We start from the raw sequence: 20,272 nt of genomic DNA, 5'->3' as shown, positions 1-20,272 counted from the left end.
GTTGAGAGATATGAAGTCTCCAACAAGTTCTATAGCTGCAAGATGAAGGAGAATAGTTCTGTCAATGAACACATACTCAGAATGTCTGGGTCCAATAAGCACCTGAATCAGCTGGGAGTTAATCTTCCTGATGATAGTGTCATTGACAGAGTTCTTCAATCACTGTTACCAAGCTATAAAGGCTTCGTGATGAACTATAATATGCAAGGGATGGAAAAGACAATTCCCGAGCTCTTCGCGATGCTAAAGGCTGTGGAGGTAGAAATCAAGAAGGAGCATCAAGTGTTGATGGTTAACAAGACCACCAGTTTCAAGAAAAATGGTAAAGGGAAGAAGGGGAACTTCAAGAAGAATAGCAAGCAAGTTGCTGCTCAAGGGAAGAAGCCCAAGTCTGGACCTAAGCCTGAAACTAAGTGCTTCTACTGCAAAGGGACTGGTCACTGGAAGCGGAACTACCCCAAGTATTTGGCGGATAAGAAGGATGGCAAAGTGAAAGGTATATTTGATATACATGTTATTGATGCGTACCTTACTAATGCTCGTAGTAGCGCCTGGGTATTTGATACTGGTTCTGTTGCTCATATTTGCAACTCGAAATAGGGGCTACGGATTAAACGAAGATTGGCTAAGGACGAGGTGACGATGCGCATGGGAAATGGCTCCAAAGTCGATGCGATCACCGTCGGCACGCTACCTCTACATCTACCTTCGGGATTAGTTTTAGACCTAAATAATTGTTATTTGGTGCCAGCGTTGAGCATGAACATTATATCTAGATCTTGTTCGATGCGAGATGGTTATTCATTTAAATCAGAAAATAATGATTGTTCTATTTATATGAGTAATATCTTTTATGGTCTTGCACCCTTGATAACTGGTCTATTTTTGTTGAATCTCGATTGTAGTGATAGACATATTCATAATATTGAAGCCAAAAGATGCAAAGTTAATAATGAGAGTGCAACTTATTTGTGGCACTGCGGTTTAGGTCATATTGGTGTAAAACGCATGAAGAAACTCCATGCTGATGGGCTTTTGGAATCACTTGATGCTTGCAAACCATGCCTCATGGGCAAGATGACTAAGACTCCGTTCTCCGGAACAATGGAGCGAGCAACTGACTTATTGGAAATAATACATACTGATGTATGCGGTCCGATGAGTGTTGAGGCTCGCGGCGGGTATCGTTATTTTCTATCCTTCACAGATGATTTGAGCAGATATGGGTATATCTACTTAATGAAACATAAGTCTGAAACATTTGAAAAGTTCAAGGAATTTCAGAGTGAAGTGGAAAATCATCGTAACAAGAAAAAAGTTTCTACGATCTGATCGTGGAGGTGAATATTTGAGTTATGAGTTTGGTCTTCATTTAAAACAATGTGGAATAGTTTTGCAACTCATGCCACCTGGAGCACCACAGCGTAATGGTGTGTCCGAACGTCGTAACCGTACTTTATTAGATATGGTGCGATGTATGATGTTTCTTACCGATTTACCGCTATCATTTTGGGGTTATGCTTTAGAGACGGCTGCATTCACGTTAAATAGGGCACCATCTAAATCTGTTGAGATGACACCATATGAACTATGGTTTAGTAAGAAACCTAAGTTGACGTTTCTTAAAGTTTGGGGCTGCGATGCTTATGTGAAAAAGCTTCAACTTGATAAGCTCAAACCCAAATCGGAGAAATGCATCTTTGTAGGATACCCAAAGGAAACTATTGGGTACACCTTCTATCACAGATCCAAAGGCAAGATATTCGTTGCTAAGAATGGATCCTTTCTAGAGAAGGAGTTTCTCTCGAAGAAGTGAGTGGGAGGAAAGTAGAACTTGATGAGGTAATTGTACCTTCTCCCGAATTGGAAAGTAGTTCATCACAGAAATCAGTTCCATTGATTCCTACACCAATTAGTGAGGAAGCTAATGATGGTGATCATGAAACTTCAGATCAAGTTACTACCAAACCTCGTAGGTCAACCAGAGTATGGTCCGCACCAGAGTGGTACGGTAATCCTATTCTGGAAGTCATGTTACTAGACCATGACGAACCTACGAACTATGAGGAAGCGATGATGAGCCCAGATTCTGCGAAATGGCTTGAGGCCATGAAATTTGAGATGGGATCCATGTATGAGAACAAGGTGTGGACATTGGTTGACTTGCCCGATGATCAGCAAGTCGTAGAGAATAAATGGATCTTCAAGAAGAAGACTGATGCTGACGGTAATGTTACTATCTACAAAGCTCAACTTGTTGTGAAAGGTTTTCGACAAGTTCAATGAGTTGACTACGATGAGACCTTCTCACCCGTAGCGATGCTTAAGTGTGTCCGAATCATGTTAGCAATTGCCGCATTTTTTATTATGAAATTTGGCAAATGGATGTCAAAACTGCATTCCTTAATGGATATCTTAAAAAAGAGTTGTATATGATGCAACCAGAAGGTTTTGTCGATCCTAAAGGTGCTAACAAAGTGTGCAAGCTCCAGCAATCCATTTATGGACTGGTGCAAGCCTCTCGAGTTGGAATATACGCTTTGATAGTGTGATCAAAGCATATGGTTTTATACAGACTTCTGGAGAAGCCTGTATTTACAAGAAAGTGAGTGGGAGCTCTGTAGCATTTCTAATATTATATGTGGATGACATATTGTTGATTGGAAATGATACAAAATTTCTGGATAGCATAAAAGGATACTTGAATAAGAATTTTTCAATGAAAGACCTCGGTGAAGCTGCTTATATATTGGGCATCAAGATCTATAGAGATAGATCAAGACGCTTAATTGGACTTTCACAAAGCACATACCTTGATAAAGTTTTGAAGAAGTTCAAAATGGATCAGTCAAAGAAAGGGTTCTTGCCTGTGTTACAAGGCGTGAAGTTGAGTCAGACTCAATGCCCGACCACTACAGAAGATAGAGAGAAAATGAAAGTCGTTCCCTATGCTTCAGCCATAGGTTCTATCATGTATGCAATGTTGTGTACCAGACCTGATGTGTGCCTTGCTATAAGTTTAGCAGGGAGGTACCAAAGTAATCCAGGAGTGGATCACTGGACAGCTGTCAAGAACATCCTGAAATACCTGAAAAGGACTAAGGATATGTTTCTCGTTTATGGCGGTGACAAAGAGCTTGTCGTAAATGGTTACGTCGGTGCAAGCTTTGACACTGATCCAGATGACTCTAAGTCGCAAACCGGATACATATTTATATTGAATGGTGGAGCTGTCTGTTGGTGCAGTTCCAAGCAGAGCGTCATGGCGGGATCTACGTGTGAAGCGGAGTACATAGCTGCTTCGGAAGCAGCAAATGAAGGAGTCTGGATGAAGGAGTTCATATCCGATCTAGGTGTAATACCTAGTGCATCGGGTCCAATGAAAATATTTTGTGACAATACTGGAGCAATTGCCTTGGCGAAGGAATCCAGATTTCACAACAGAACCAACCACATCAAGAGACGCTTCAATTCCATCCGCGATCAAGTCAAGGAGGGAGACATAGAGATTTCAAGATACATACGGATCTGAATGTTGCAGACCCATTCACTAAGCCTCTTCCACGAGCAAAACATGATCAGCACCAAGACTCCATAGGTGTTAGAATCATTACTATGTAATCTAGATTATTGACTCTAGTGCAAGTGGGAGACTGAAGGAAATATGCCCTGGAGGCAATAATAAAGTTGTTATTTATATTTCCTTATATCATGATAAATGTTTATTATTCATGCTAGAATTGTATTAGCCAGAAACTTAGTACGTGTGTGAATACATAGACAAAACAGAGTGTCCCTAGTATGCCTCTACTTGACTAGCTCATTAATCAAAGATGGTTAAGTTTCCTGACCATAGACATGTGTTGTCATTTGATAAACGGGATCACATCATTAGAGAATGATGTGATGGACAAGACCCATCCGTTAGCTTAGCACTATGATCGTTTAGTTTTATTGCTAGTGCTTTCTTCATGACTTATACATATTCCTCTGACTATGAGATTATGCAACTCCCGAATACCGAGTAACACCTTGTGTGCTATCAAACGTCACAACGTAACTGGGTGATTATAAAGATGCTCTACAGGTGTCTCCGAAGGTGTTTGTTGGGTTGGCATAGATCAATATTAGGATTTGTGACTCCGTGTATCAGAGAGATATCTCTGGGCCCTCTCGGTAATGCACATCGCTATAAGCCTTGCAAGCAATGTGACTAATGAGTTAGTTATGGGATGATGCATTACGGGACGTGTAAAGAGACTTGCCAGTAACGAGATTGAACTAGGGATGAGGATACCGACGATCGAATCTCGGGCAAGTAATGTACCGATGACAAAGGGAATGACGTATGTTGTTATGCAGTTTGACCGATAAAGATCTTCATAGAATATGTAGGAGCCAATATGAGCATCCAGGTTCCGCTATAGGTTATTGACCGTAGGGTCCGCGCGCTTAACATTCGATGACGATTTGTATTATGAGTTGTGTGTTTTGGTGACCGAAGTTTGTTCGGAGTCCCGGATTAGATCACGGACATGACGAGGAGTCTCGAAATGGTCGAGAGGTAAATATTAATATATTGGAAGGTAGTATTCGGACATTGGAATGGTTCCGAGTGATTCGGGTATTTTACCGGAGTACCGAGGGGTTACCGGAACCCCCCGGGGGAAATATTGGGCCTTAGTGGACAGAGAGGAGGGCCGCAAGGTGTGGCCACGCCCTCCCCCATGGCAGTCCGAATTGGACTAGAGGGAGGGGACGGCGCCCCCCTTTCCCTCTCCCTCTCCCTCTCCTTCCTTTTCCCTCCGGCGGAGAAAGGAAAAAGGGGGGGGGGGGGCGAATCCTACTTGGAATAGGAGTCCAAGTAGGACTCCCCCATGGAGCGCCCCTCCTGGCCGCCGGCCTCCTCCTCCCCTCCTTTATATACTGGGCAGGGGGCACCCCAAAGGCACACCAAGAATTCTCTTAGCCGTGTGCGGTGCCCCCCTCCACAGTTTACTCCTCCGGTCATAGCGTCGTACTGCTTAGGTGAAGCCCTGCGCGGATCACATCACCATCACCGTCACCACGCCGTCGTGCTGACGGAACTCTCCCTCGACCCTCTACTGGATCAAGAGTTCGAGGGACGTCATCGAGTTGAACGTGTGCTGAACACGGAGGTGCCATACGTTCGGTACTTGGATCGGTTGGATTGTGAAGACGTTCGACTACATCAACCGCGTTAACCTAACGCTTCCGCTTTCGGTCTACGAGGGTATGTGGATAGACTCTCCCCCTCTCATTGCTATGCATCTCCTAGATAGATCTTGTGTGATCGTAGGAAATTTTTGAAATTGCATGATGCGTTCCCCAACAACTGTTATGCCACTTTGAGGAGAGAACGAATGCGGTCTTGGATGTCTCTCATGTCATGTGGAAGGAGCTAGTGAATGCTGCCTATGGAGATCATTGACCGATTTATGCTCCCTTCATCTTCAAGTTGATTCAGACTACTTGGAGCTCCACTTTCCCTGGTGTGCCTCTTGAGACCGGACCCTTGACTTCTCATGACGTCCTCAACTTGCGTCAGAAGGAGCTTTGGGCCTCTACTACTCATCCTGAGGTGGCAGTTTCTTCTGCTTCTGGAGAGGATCAGGGTGATGATGGTGGTCTTGCTCCCGGCACGGAGCATTCCTCTGGTTAGGCAGGTTGGGCGGCTAAGCTCAAGCACAAGGTGAAGAAGCTCTTTTGCCTTCAGACCAATGTTCAGCACAAGATGTACTTGGCACATGTGGATGCCAAGAAGGTTCGTCGGGAGAGGAAGGCTATTATGAGGAAGCTTGAGATTCCAGTTCAGATGGCTCTGAGGATCGTATCACTCCGGAGGACAAGTGGATTTCTTCGCACTCTCACTGGACGGACTAAGATGAGTCCAATGCTGCTACATCAGCTCCAGCTCAGGATCAGGAGAACGAGGAGGAGACCGACGAGTCTGCGGAGGAGTCTGCTGATGGGTCTGATTCTGAGGAGTCTGACGAGTCCATGGGAGGAGACTAGTGCCACCTGGAGTTGCGTTAGGCCACTCTTTTCCCCTTTTGGTGTCTCGATCCAAAGGGGAGAGGTTTAGGATCGGGGATTTGTCTTTCTGTAGGGTGTTGTTGAGTCACAAGCTTGGTTCTTGTTGCATCTGTGTTTCTGCTTGTGAACTCTTTTCCTTCGTTTGCTTTGGTTTGGTGTGAGTCTCTATCATATGGTGTAAGACATATGCTACCTTGGTTATCCTTATTATGTCCATATGTGCGTGAGTTTATGCTCATTTGTCTTATTAGTTTCCTTGCTTAAGTGTCTCTTATATTGTTGCAAGGATTTCCTGGTCTATAAAATATAGGAGGAGTGTTGATCCTAGTGTGTGTGTTGTGCAGTCCAAAGCACATCTATAGAATGCACACATCTAGGGGAGCCTGTCTATATTTTATAGATTTTGGGTTTGCTTATGCTCATTATATATCTCTATGTGCAAATCCCGTATTGTCATCAATCCAACAAAAAGGGGGAGATTGTAAGGGCATATTTCTTCCTAAGTGGTTTTGGAGATTGATGACAATGCATTTGCAGACTAATCATGTGCATTGAGCCTTTTCAGATATCTCATGTCTAGGCCTAGACGATTCGATGCCCCTCGGAGCCTATCGAAGACGGCGGTTCTCTACGTTTCTTTTCGGTGGACTTAAGTCGTAGGAAAGCCGTACTATTAAGAGGGGGTCCGCTTTGAAAAGGTATGGGTGGAATCAACACGTACACAGCCCCATATGCACCCACAGCCTCCTTTCCCTTCTTTGGAGCTTTTCCATGTTTTCTGTGGTGTTTCAGCATCTTGCCAGCGGTAGTACCCCTAGTGCCCACGGTAGTACTGCTTATGCGGTAGTACCGCTGGTACTTCCGTGGCACTACCGCTTAGGGTTGCCCCGAGCGTGCAACGTTCTATTGTCGGTCTGCAATTCACGGTAGTAGGGCGGAAGTAGAGCAGTATTGCCGCTCCGGCGGTACTACAACTCATACTATCATCTCCACTACCGCTTGCGGGGTTTTCCTCGGTGCAAGCTCTTGTTCCCACTTTGCTCTAAGCGGTAGTAGAGCAGCACTAGAACGGTAGTACCGCTTCGCACGGTACTGCCGCCCTGGAACCCTCTACTACTGCTGCCCCTCCAGGTCTAAAAACCCTAGGCGGTAGTACCGCTAGGGTCGGCGGTAGTACCGCTCCGGCGGCACTACCGTAAATACACTCTGTGTATTTAGGCTTGTGCGTGGTAGTACCGCTTAGCTGTGGGCACAGGGCAGAAAACGGTTGGATTTTGTTCCCCTATATAAAGGGGGGGTCTTCTTCTTCCTAGGGTCGACCTCTTCCCCCAAGCTCCATTGCCTTTCAAAAACTCATTCTTGCCCGATCTCTCTCCCTAGCCAATCAAACTTGTTGATTTTCTAGGGATTGGTTGAGAAGGCCCCGATCTACACTTCCACCAAGATAAATTTGATTCCCCCCACTAATCCCTTGCGGATCTTGTTACTCTTGGGTGTTTGAGCACCCTAGACGGTTGAGGTCACCTCGGAGCCATATTCCATTGTGGTGAAGCTCCGTGGTTTCGTTGGGAGTCTCCAATTCGGTTGTGGAGAGAGCCCCAACCTTGTTTGTAAAGGTCCGGTCGCCGCCTTCAAGGGCACCGATAGTGGAATCACGGCATCTTGCATTGTGTGAGGGCGTGAGGAAAATACGGTGGCCCTAGTGGCTTCTTGGGGAGCATTGTGCCTCCACACCGCTCCAACGGAGACGTACTTCCTCTCAAAGGGAAGGAACTTCGGTAACACATCCTCGTCTCCACCGGCTCAACTCTTGGTTATCTCTTACCTTTACTTGTGCAAGCTTTTATTGTGTTGTATTCCTTACTTGCTTGTGTGCTTGTTGTTGTTGCATCATATAGGTTGCTCACCTAGTTGCACATCTAGACAACCTATTTTGATGCTAAGTTTAATTTGGTCAAGAAAAGAAAAAATTTGTTAGTTGTCTATTCAAACCCCCCCCCCCCCCCCCCCCCCCTCTAGTCAACCATATCGATCCTTTCAGATGCGATGCCTTAAGGCGGGTGCTCCGGAAGAGACCTTTTGTGGCGACACCCAAGGTTGGGAACTGTAGTCGTCCATCATTTGGTATAATAAATGTACTTTCATGTGACAATATATTGCCGAAAGCTCTGGTGGCATGACGGAAGAAGACTGCCACTACGCACCTATTGTATTGACACAGTTTAGTTGCCTTCTTGCGACATTCTGCCGGCGTCGGTCTTTTAACTTGGCCCGTTAAATTTCTACAATGCAGTGACGCACAAATCTTTTGCATGTTATGTTGGAGTACTTTCTACCAACGGGTAGCGAAATATATGCAGCGATCGTCTACAGGGTATGGCCCCCGTTGGCTCGATCGCTTACAGACTCGTTCAAACGCCAGCATGGTGGGCCGGCCCCGTTAGGGCACCTCACTCGCTTGCTAGCTGTTGCAGTCACCTTCATTCACTTTTTGTGCCTTTTCCCCCTAAAACGCATTTGAACTTTTTCTTCTGCTTTCTTCATGAATTTAAAGAAATTCGTGAATTAAAAAAACCCCATGAATCTGGAAAGTCCATGAATTTATTTATGAATTCAAAAATTTGTCCTAAACTCCAAAATATTCACAAATTCAAAAATGTTCTTGTATTTTCAAAAATTAACAAAATTCAATAAATGATCTTGATTTTTAAAATTTATTGAGAAATAAAAAATGTAAATTAATTCACAACAGTTCATGAATTCCAAAATAGCTCACAAACACGAAAAAGTTCATGGATTTCAAAAATTGCTAACAAATTTAGAAAAAGTTCATGAATTTTCACAAAATTTCAGGAATTCTAGAAAATTTCACAAATTTCAAAAATTATTCAAGGATTTTAAAAAGCGTTTGCGAATTTAAAAAATTGTTCACAAATCTAATAAAATGGTCAGGGAATTCAAAAAATGCTCAAAAATTTAAAATCACAAATTAGAAAAATACATGAATCCTAAAAATGTTCATGGATAAGAACTTTATCAATTTGATAAAAAACCGAAAAAGAAAGAGGCGCAGAAATTAAAAAGGGAAAACAAAAACAGAAAAACAGAACACGAAAACGTTCAGAAAACCAACAAATAAACAGAGAAAAGAAACAAAAACCGATTGGAATCTTCCCAAAACTGGTGAAAACCTTCCCAGATTGCCTCTTACCTAGGCCTCGACCCACTTCTGACTCGCTCCTAATGAGCAACACATAGCATTGGTGGGTTGTAGGTAGCATTTTTTTTCACCATGTTGTAGTTTTTTTTTTTTTTGAGAAACACAATATTCAGTAACAAGTATATATATACGCACCTCTATGAATGCATGTACCCACACCTTATCTTTTTTTTTTGCGACTCAAAGGGCTTTATTGATTAAACCATAGGATTGCAATCATGCTAAAGTACATCACCAAGGAAGGGACGGAAGTAGTTTAGCCATAAACTTCTAAGTCTACTCTGGCTCGCCTGCATCACATAACAATGAGCCGCGGTGCTAGCATATGTTCAAATAAAAGCTCAATTGAAAATAGGTGGAATTAAACTCATCTCGTTGAACGCACACCTATCCTTATGAGCACCTCAGAAAAACCGAGCCGGCGAGTCCTAAGATTGATAAAGTTATGACAGACACATCGCTATCAACGGAAACGCCGGTTCCGACTGAAAGAATGTCCCGCCTTTATAAGACACTAAAGCGTCAAACCTGGAGTTTGATCCCTGGTGGGTCGGTCGAGGGTACTACTGCCTCCTAATCATCAACCACAAATTGGTTCTCCAGCATGTCATAAAAAATTCATATCATATTTTTAAAGAGACCTTACCGGAACTTCAATCTCTTTGGTGTGTAGCTCATCACATGGGACATACGCATACACAGAATTGTGACCAACTTGTAAGTTCCTCTTGTTATTCCAATATAAGCTGGGGTATATGTGCTTGGAGAGCTGATCTAAATCTGTTATTGCTTTGTGTTCTTAATAATAACCTAAAACAAATAGAATGAACAAAAAGGGGAGAACACAACATAAATTCCCTTCCTACACAAAGCATGCATATACACCTAGGACTTTATGGCTTCATCTTTGTAGTATTGATTGAGCCAATGCCCTATGATTCTCGTCTCCTTTTCCCGCACCTGCTTAAGCCAATCAGGGTCGTCCTTGCTGGAGAATCTCAAGTCTACGTGGTGTGAACCTGACCAACATTTCCAACAGCCTTAGCAGAAGATAAAACAATTTGAAGATAAAGGATAAAAGTAAAAAAAAATTCTACTAAGTTCACTCCATGAGAAAATGAAGACTTAAGTTAGTTTGTAGTAAGATGACAAACCTTTTGGCTCAACCAGTGCAACGATGCTTCTTGAGATGTCCTTCAGTACGCTGCACAATATGTCCAATAAATATAAATGCTCAAGGCTTTAACATGGGGCAACTATGATAAATTCAGTTACCGAAATTCATCTCTACACATTTATATTAAATATTTTAATTACCCGCCACTGCTCCATGGATCTCGGAGCCCGTTGAAGAAGATGATGTTGCTAGCTGATCTCTTCAAAACATTTGCAATATCCTGAAACAAAAAGGTAGTTTTTTTTAGGAAAAAACAAAGGTAGTAACTGAATCCGGCCCATGTATTTTCAGCCCAAAATCTGCCTTTATTGAGCCCAATTTGAAGAGAACCCAGCCCAAGACAAGCTGTTATTCTCACAACAGCAACAAAAAAACAATTAGTACTTACGAATCCTCCGAACTCTGTGGGGATCCAGTATGGCCGCGGCGGCAGGCCGGTGGAGGCGCGGCAGCCGTCGAGGAGCTTGGTGAAGTTGAAGGGCTCCGGCGGCAGAACGCTGCCGTTGCGGACGCCGTAGCTCATGAGGATCATCTCCGTGCACGCCTGAAAGTCCCAGCCGTCGAACATGCCGTAAGGGTCATGCTCGGTGGCGTCGCCGAGGCAGTGCGTGTTGCCGGTGTAGTTGTAGTAGACCATCAAGGCGTCGTTGACCCTCGAGAAGGTGTCCTTGCCCGACTTCGGGTTGTCGATCGCGCGGCACATCTGAATGAGGAAGACCATACCAATCAATCCAAAACGTACGCAATGAAAAGTTGAAGAGAGAGATATATAACTACGAACCTCTTTGACGGGATAGGCCGGGAGGTGGGTGAGGAAGCCGGACTCCGTCGGGTAGTCCGTCATGGCGGAGTAGACGATGGCGGTGTCGAGCAAGTCCGGTATCGCCTCCACTGTACTACCTCTGCATGCATGCGTATATTTATATGTACAGATAGATTCATCAATCGATCGATCCAAGGAACTACCGATGATGATCGTCTCTAGGAGAGCATGCATGCAACACGTACCGGCACATTTTGAACGTACTGTTGAGCTGCGCCCGGCCGGCGTCATTGGACAGCGCCTTGTCCAGCTCCTTCCACGAGTTCATGAGTACGTCGTGGCAATTCTTGCTCTCGCTCTAATACAGGCACGCAGGATGATCATACATATATAATGTTACTAACGAAATACCAAATGGGCACTACCAGAGTCAGAACTGTAAATATATCGATCCTGAACTTATGAGTTGCAGGTGTCATAATCATGCAAAGGCACGTACCTTAAAATCGTTGGAGATGATGTCGTAGAAGGCGTAGGGGTCGGCCATGCCGTAGAAGCTGAGGATTGGTGCCGACGACGCGACGGCGCCAATGACCACGTGCGGGTACTTCATCCTCATCCACGCTGCCAGCACTGTCCATCCATACAGTTTAGTGCCACGAATGCATGTGCAATTTTGTAAAAAAATAAAATAAATCATGAGGCGATCATTGACACTGCAACCACTTTTTTTGTCCTAATGGATGCGATCAAATATTATCGAGGTACAACAACTAAAGAAAAAAAAAGGGTCTTTGCGAAAATAACGGTCAAGTAACAAACTAAAATCCTTTCCGTTTGAAAAAATAATAAACTAAGATATCCTTGAGGTTTTAGGGTCATGCATGCACATGCACATGCACGGTACTTGGTGAATGGAGATGATCAATTAGTACTTACTGCCGCCGTAGGAGCCGCCAAAGACGACGACGGGGGCGGTCGGTGCGCTGAGGTTGGCCTTGAGGCTTTGGACGAGCGTGGCGAAGTCGGCGACAGCCTGCGTCGTCGTCAGGTACCCCGCCGTGCTCGTGTTCCTGAATGCTGCCTCCTCGCTCCCGAACGGTACCGATCGCCCGTAGTATCGATGCTGCATGCATTGCAGACACATCAAGAATCATGCAAGCGGGACACAGCATCTCAATCTTATACTCCCAAGAAGATCATCTAAGTCGACGGATGTAGGATTTACCTCGATGAAGACGAGCATGGCGCGGAAGCGAGGCGCGAGCTCCCACATGAAGCCGGTGTTGTTGGTGAAGAGCTCGATGTTGCCTTCGTTACCGGCATACACGAACACCGGCGCCGTCTTGCCGCCCCAGTACGTGCCGTTCACCAGGTAGCGCTGCGGGAACGTGCGGTAGCTCGCCGGCGCCGCGTTGAAGTGGTCCAGCCGCTGTGTGTGGTACCGCGTTTCATACTGCACCATCGCCGGCACCGTCGTGGCCGGCGCCGCCTCCGCCGTGATCACACGATGGGGACGCGACAGCGGCGACGAGAGCCGCCGCTTGGCGGTGGCGCCGGCTGCGGATACATGGCACGAGAGGAGGCAGAGAAGAAGGGATAGGAGGACGATGATGTTTCGCTCCATGATCGAAGTTCGGCAGGGATGGGATTTGTGGAACAGTTTTTCGAGATGGAGGACGCATATATATCTCGATCTCTATGGATCGATTGACAAATAGTATCACAACCATCCAAAGAGTAACCAATTTCCAACAAACTCAGCTATAACCCAGCCAGCAACCGTGAGACTAGGGCTAATATCTATATAACGTGTACGTGACAACGCGGCTATAGACGTAGACAATGTTTTCTGACATTGTTTTTAAGAGTTCTGTTAACGTTCTTGCGGACGAAATCCGGAAATCCAACGCCACGTCAGCTCTCCGAAAGAGACGTAGGCTGGGAATCAAAAACTTGTGCCAGGGGTAGCCATGTGCACTCCCCTATTATGTCTTAAAAAAAATGAAATCACTAATTAAGGAGTACTCGTTGCAAAGAACACTCCACTCTCCCAGGTCGTGACAAGTGGCGCACATGCAGCGCGCCACTTGTCGCAACCTGGGAGTTTTCGCTTTTTTCGTAGATCCGTTTATTCAAAACGTTTTATCTTTTAAACCATGCGTCCAAATCTCGAGCCGTTTTCACCATTGGATTCCTCGCGTCGAGATCTTTAAAACTAGATCCCATGTTGATAGGTTTTGACGAACTTTTTTTTTCACGAAAAAAACCGAACGAAAAAAACCGGGCAAAACCGAAACCGGGAGCACGTTTTTTTTCCTTTCCGAAAGAGGCACGCCCGTGCTTCTCGCGAAATCACACCCGTGCCTCTCATGGAAGCAAAACCGCGACTCTCGTGGAAGGAAAAAAAACAGAAAACGCGTTTTTTTCGTTTTCAAAAGGCACGGCCGTGACTCTCGCGAAAGCACAACCGTGCCTCTCGCGGAAGCAAAACCGTGACTCACGCCAAAGAAAAAAAACAGAAATTGCGTTTTTTTCCTTTCGGAGAGGCATGGCCGTGACTCCCGCGAAAGCACAACCGTGCCTCTCACGGAAGCAAAACCGTGACTCTCGTGAAAGAAAAAAAGACAGAAACGCGTTTTGTTTTTCCCTTTCCGAGAGGCACAGCCGTGAATCTCGCGAAAGCACAACCGTGCCTCTCACGGAAGCAAAACCGTGACTCTCGCGAAAGAAAAAAAAACAGAAAACGCGCTTTGTTTTTTCCTTTCCGAGAGGCACGGCCGTGACTCTCGCGAAAGCACAATCGTGCCTCTCGTGGAAGCAAAACCGTGACTCTCGCGAAAGAAAAAAAAACACAGAAAACGCATTTTTTTCGTTTCCGAAAGGCACGGCCGTGATTCTCGCTAAAGCACAACCGTGCCTCTCGCGGAAAAAAACCATGATTTTCACGAAAGGAAAAAAACGCATTTTTTCGTGCAAATTTTTTTTAATCAAAAAGCTAAGAAAGACTGGGGGAAAACCAAAACGTCGAAAAAAACCGTTTAAAAAGCCGAAAACGCGTGCGGAAAAATAAAAAAATAAAATCCGGAGGGAGCATCCAGAGCGCGACACGTGGCGAATGGCTAAGAGCGCGCAAGTGGCGCTGATCATTGCGAGGCTCCCGAAGGAGCTCTCATTAACTAGTTGCTCCCAAAAAAAAGTGAACTCCTCTATTTGGAAAACCCTATGCGCTGCTCGCTGCGTCAAAATGTCGACGCAACGCACAGGGGAAGCTCCGCATCGCTAGCAATGGCCCGACCCATTATACAAAATCTAGCCAGCCGGTTTAGGGAAAATGTTAGAAGGTTCCCTGAACCGTTTATTTTTTTTTCTTTTTTGACTGGTTTTCCTGTTTCTTCTTGGGTTTTTTTCGCTTTTCTGTTTTTTTTTTCTTTCTTAATTTTTTTCCCTTTTACGTTAATTTTTATTTTTCAAGTTTATTTGTTCAAAGATCAACTTTCGATAATTGTTCAAAATTTTCAGAAAATGTTCCTCTTTTTAAAAAAGATCGTTCAAATTTTGAAAAAATGTTCGTGTTTTTAAAATATTGTTCATAAATTCAAAAAATGTCCCTGTATTAAAAAACTGTTCGCATTTTTCAAAATAAATTGAAAATTGTTCGCAGTTCTCCAAAATTGTTCTGGAGTTTTAATTTTTTTTCTTGTTTTATAAAAAATGTTTGAATTTTTTGTTTTAGAATTTTGACAATGTTCAGAAAATGTTCCTGTTTTAAAAAGAGGCAAATACGCCAGTGGTACAACAAGTTGCATGTGATGACCACTTTGGTGCTTGAAGTTGAAAAATACACAAAACTGGTGCATAAACTTGTGTTTTGGTGCACGTACAGTTCAAAACCCAGATGCGGGCCTTGTACGACGCCAGCTGGGCATGACAGCGTGGCGCAGTCCCGCTTGTCAGTGGCTGGAAGCGTGCATTGTTTGCAGATACCCCCCTCCTCAAAACTGATCTATATGCATACGCTGGTCTATTCGTCTCCTCTGTTCCGCTTCTTCTTTCCTTCACCGATCAACTTGAGGCGGAGACGGCGCTGGCGACACTCGACCACCATCGGCGAGGCAATGACGGAGGATCCTCGGCGCCGGCTGCCCGGCGAGGAAGCACCACGCTATGGTGAGTACTTTCCGCCCTTTCCAACACCTCTCCGACCCCTCTCTCACTCCTGCCCATGGCATGTTTTGGTTAGGGCAAAGGTTCAACTCAATCATGTTGCGGAGATGATGTATTTGTCGAGTTATAAGGACTGTGGTATGATTAGCTTTGGTCAACAAGAGCATTGAGGCCGTGAAGATCCGATTCTTCCTTAGGGTTTATATCGGGTTTATAAAGTAGGTAGTTTTGTCATAGGATTTTGTTGAAGATCGCCCGGAGAAATAATTCCAGTGGTTAAATAGGACCGTGAGATGTTTAGGGACAATCTTTTGCCCATATGGTTAGCAATGTGTGCAAGAAATATGCTAGATTAATTCAAACTGAATGTACGCATGTAACTGAATTTTTTGGACAGTGTGTTAACTGAATGTTTGACACATGCATTGTAGATAGTTTCAGGTAACAAAGATTGAAAAAATAACCTATGGTTAGGGAAAATATTTTGCCCGTAAGGTTAACAATGTGTGCAGGTAATATGGGAGATTAATTCAAACTGAATGTACGCATGTAACTGAATTTTTTGGACAACGACTTAACTGAATTTTTTGGACTGTGTTAACTGAACTTTTTCTACAGTGTGTAGTTAACCTGATTGTAACATGAAATTTTTCTTGCAATAGTTTCTGTTTAAGCTTTCAGATAACAATCATTTTAGATAGGTTTAGTTTACAAATTTGTTTTCTTAATTGAATATGCATTTATCTGTTTATTGAAAATACATATTCATTTCTCTGTTTTTCTACTTGTTGTGTTAACTGCATATGCATTTATCTGTTAGCTGAACTTATGTGCTGACTAAATTTGTAGGGCCTTTTGATGGACTTTTTACTGTCCAAATACACCACAAGGGTTTCTTTTGTGGTAGTGGAAGCAATATGACATATCTTGACTTTGAAGTGGATTGGTTTGACAATTGTGATAGTGACACTTGGTCTATTCTGTGGATTGATGACTTCCTGACGCAGTTGAGCTATGACAGAGGTGTTTCCAAGCATGACATATATTGGTGTCAACCTGGCAAGTCAGTAGCAGACGGTCTGAAGCAGATTACATGTGATGCTGACATACTGTTAATGATTGGTGCAACAATTGAGCACAAAAATTTGCTCCTCATTATTGACCATGGTGGTACACTACAAACACTTACTGGAGATGATGTCATGGATTATGGAGTTCCTGAATTGCCCAAGGTTATCACTCCAATCAAAGACAGCAAGGGGAAACAAAATGTTAGCTTTACAGAAGAGGTAATTTTCACAGAATTTGCTAACAGTGCAAAACAGAATAGAGAAAAGCGAACTAGGAGGTTTGTTTCATTTGGTGAAGGTTGTAGTTCCTCGGGTGCTGGTGTTGGTGATGAAGAAATTGAGGAAGGATCTCTGAGCAGTGATACAGACCAACAAGATGAAGGCATCGAAGAAGAAACCAATGAGGAATTTCATGACAGTGACTTCGAACCAGATGTGGGGGATGATGATTTGTTTGACGAGAATGTGGACAAGGATGTGGATGATCACAGAGAGAGGGAGTTCATACCTGAGATAGAAGCAGAACTTCCAGAAGATGCACTTGATGACTCTCACTTGGATCTATCCAAAGAAGAGAATGAGAAGTTGAAGTACAATTTCAAAACATTTAACTCAGCTACTGATTTGAATGCACCCACCTTCAGGCTTGGAATGGTTTTTGCTGACATGAAGGAACTGAGACTCGCAATAAGTGCCTACAGTGTTAGAAACAGAGTGAAGCTAAAGAAGACAAGGAATACCACAACTATATTAGTTGTAGTGTGCAAACCAGGATGCTCTTGGCAATTTAAGGCAGGCAAGGACAACAGGACAAATAGCATCATCATAAAGAAGTTTAATGGAGTACACACATGCACCAAGGCTTGGGATCTGAAGGTGTTGACTGCACCTTTTCTGACTAGAAAATTCAAAGACGAGTTCAGAGACAATGAGAAAATGTCTCTGAAGAAATTTCAAGATAAAGTGCAGGTTGAGTACAACATGATTCCAAAGAGAAGCAAGCTAGGAAGGGCAAGAAGGGCAGCGGTTAGTGAGATTAGGGGTGAAGATGATGACCAATACAAGTGGTTGTGGGATTATGGGCAAGAGCTTAGAAGAAGCAACCCTGGCAGTACATTTTTCCTTTGCACAAAGGAATTGACCGATGAGAAAACTAAAGTGACAAGAGACCATTTCTCCACTCTTTATTGGTCACTGGATGCTTGTAAGAGAGGGTGGCTTGCTGGTTGTAGACCCATCATTTTTTTGGATGGTTGTCATATAAAGACCAGGTACAAGGGGACCATGTTGACAGCTGTAGGCATTGACCCAAACGATTGTATATTCCCCATAGCCTTCGGTTTGTGTGAAGTAGAGTGTACTAGCAGTTGGGAATGGTTCTTGGCATCTTTGAAGGGTGATCTTAATATATGCAACTCATCATCCTACACAATCATGAGTGACAAGCAAAAGGTAACTACTTGTTATTTCTCTTGACATTGCTTTCATTTATGTAGACATTGCTCTTACTTAATTTGTTTTCTTGCTAGGGTCTAATAAATGCTGTGCAGAAGGTATTCCCACATGCAGAACACAGATTTTGTGTTAGGCATCTATACCAAAATTTCCACAAAGTGCATAAGGGTGAGCAGTTGAAGAATGATCTTTGGTCGATAGCAAGATCCACCAATGACATTGCATATCAGAAGAATATGGACCAGATAAAGTCACATAGTGAGGCTGCATACAAATGGGTTGAGAAACAGGCACCGAGAACATGGATAAAGGCCTTTTTTAACCCATTCCCCAAGTGTGATATATTGCTTAACAACATGTCAGAGGTATTCAACAGGTTAGCTCCTCACTTGTCTTCCTTCACATTCAAAATTTTCTGCAACTATCATTCACATTGCAGTACAACTAAATTATTTGTTTGCCACTCCCAATTAATTGCAGTTACATACTTGAGGCAAGAGAACTACCAGTTGTGTCAGCATTGGACAACATGCACATCAAGTTAACCAACAGAATTGTTAGCAAGCAAAGAGAGTCAGACAAGTGGACAGGGAGACTTTGTCCAAAGATCCAGAAGAAGTTGGACAAGATTGTCGAGTGGGCAGCTAATTGTATGGTCCAAGAAGCTGGTAAAGGGGTTTTCCAAGTAAAATCCTTTAACAAAACATACTTGGTGGATCTCAACATGAACAGTTGTGACTGTAAAAGATGGGAGTTGTCTGGAATACCATGTCATCATGTTGTTGCATGTGCTAGGCATGAAAGAATTGAGCCTGAAAGCTTGGTGCATCCATGCTATACTGTTGAGAGCTACAAGAAGGCCTATGCATACAACATAATGCCACTGAGGGACAAAGGTCACTGGGAAAAAATGCATGGAATTGACGTGTACCCACCACTGTACACTAAAGTGATGGGAAGGCCCAAAAAAACAAGAAAGAAAGATCCAGAAGAGAAGAAAGACAAGAATGGGGGGATAAAGCTTACCAAGGCAGGGTCTACCATGCACTGCTCTATATGTAAAGCACCTAATCATAACAAGAAAGGTCACCACAAGCATGTTAATGACATTCAAAATGAGCAGGCAGCAAAACAAGTAGAGGAAGATTTTGATGACCCTGGCATTGTTGCTGTAATGCATTTTTTATCTTGTTCTTTCAATTTACTTCATTGGATTACATATCTAATATTGGTACCTAACCTTTGCAGAACATAATGCCACATACTGTGAGGCCATTTCTTGATCCAACACAAACTCCTGACTCTATGGTTTTCATGATGCAGGAGCAGGTACTGACTTATTTGCTGCTACTTTCTTTTAGTGTGTAATATGCACTAACATGTCTGTTGTATGTGCCTTTAGGAGAGGTTTGTATATCCACGTGTTAGAGACTTTGGTCCTCTACCAGAGTCAAATTTCATAGCAAATGCTAGAGAAGAAATTCCTCCTCCCAGAATGACCACAGCAATGACAAGGGGCAGGATCAGAAGAGGTGGAACTGCTGCATCTAGAGCAAGAGGTGGAAATGCTGCATCTGGGCACAATGCAAGAGGAGGAGGAGCATCAAATGTTGCAAGAGGTGGAGGGCACAATGCAAGAGGAGGAGCATCAAATGTTGCTGGAGGCGGAGGGCACAATACAAGCGCAGGTGGAGGCCACAATGCAAGAGGAGGAGGAGGGCACAATGCTAGAGGAGGGAATATTGCAAGAGGAGGTGGAGGCCACAATGCTAGAGGAGGAGGGAATGTTGCAAGAGGAGGAGGAGGCCACAATGCTACAGGAGCAAATGTGGCTAGAGGAGCAAGAGCTGCAGCTCCTGGCTTCTACAACCTCCGTTTTGGAGATGATGGATCTAGTAGAACTTGGACTGAAGCAGCAAATTTCATGCAGGCCGAGGAAGAAGTTCTGATCACTCAAAATGCACCTGATGATGAATGGCCTCATGATTTCCTATCCCAGTGATGCACAAATTCAAAACATGAAATTCATGAATGAAATTGGCCTGAACTTGGTCTGAACCCATTAGTTATCTTTTGCATGTACTGAACTTGGCCCGAAGCCTTTCGTTTACAAGTATATGTACTGAACTTAATTTGAAGTGATATGTACTGTGATCGTGTTAAGATGGTGCTGCAGTGGTAATTTTGCTGTGATAAGCCCTTACCGTTTGCCTTTTTATGCATTTTACCAGCAGTATATTCATCTTGCTGTGCCTGCAAATAGTATATGCATCTTGCTGTGTTGTTCATAGTTCGTCCTTGTGCTGTTAAAGCATTTTGAAAACAGTAAATGCATCTTGTTGTGCCTGCAAACATCAATATAC

The 20,272-nt window shown here is 43.8% G+C and overlaps 1 protein-coding gene across 1 annotated transcript; it reads right to left on the bottom strand.

The window, feature by feature from the left end:
- Positions 1-9,384: 9,384 nt before the first annotated feature.
- Positions 9,385-12,682, bottom strand: LOC109746000 (uncharacterized). Its single transcript, XM_073497345.1, has 11 exons — positions 12,446-12,682; positions 12,157-12,343; positions 11,717-11,850; positions 11,463-11,575; positions 11,236-11,356; positions 10,843-11,157; positions 10,595-10,674; positions 10,432-10,481; positions 10,238-10,296; positions 9,806-9,850; positions 9,385-9,567 (listed from the first exon to the last, which is right to left on the bottom strand). Exons 1-11 carry the CDS (start codon positions 12,680-12,682, stop codon positions 9,499-9,501), a joined length of 1,410 nt encoding a protein of 469 aa, XP_073353446.1. The 3' UTR covers positions 9,385-9,498.
- Between the last annotated feature and the right edge of the window lie 7,590 nt (positions 12,683-20,272).

The sequence above is a fragment of the Aegilops tauschii genome, chromosome 4 (genome assembly GCF_002575655.3).
Source record: "Aegilops tauschii subsp. strangulata cultivar AL8/78 chromosome 4, Aet v6.0, whole genome shotgun sequence".
Classification (NCBI taxonomy): Eukaryota; Viridiplantae; Streptophyta; class Magnoliopsida; order Poales; family Poaceae; genus Aegilops; species Aegilops tauschii.
Note: the sequence above shows the minus strand (reverse complement) of the source record. Positions and strands in the feature narration are given on the sequence as shown.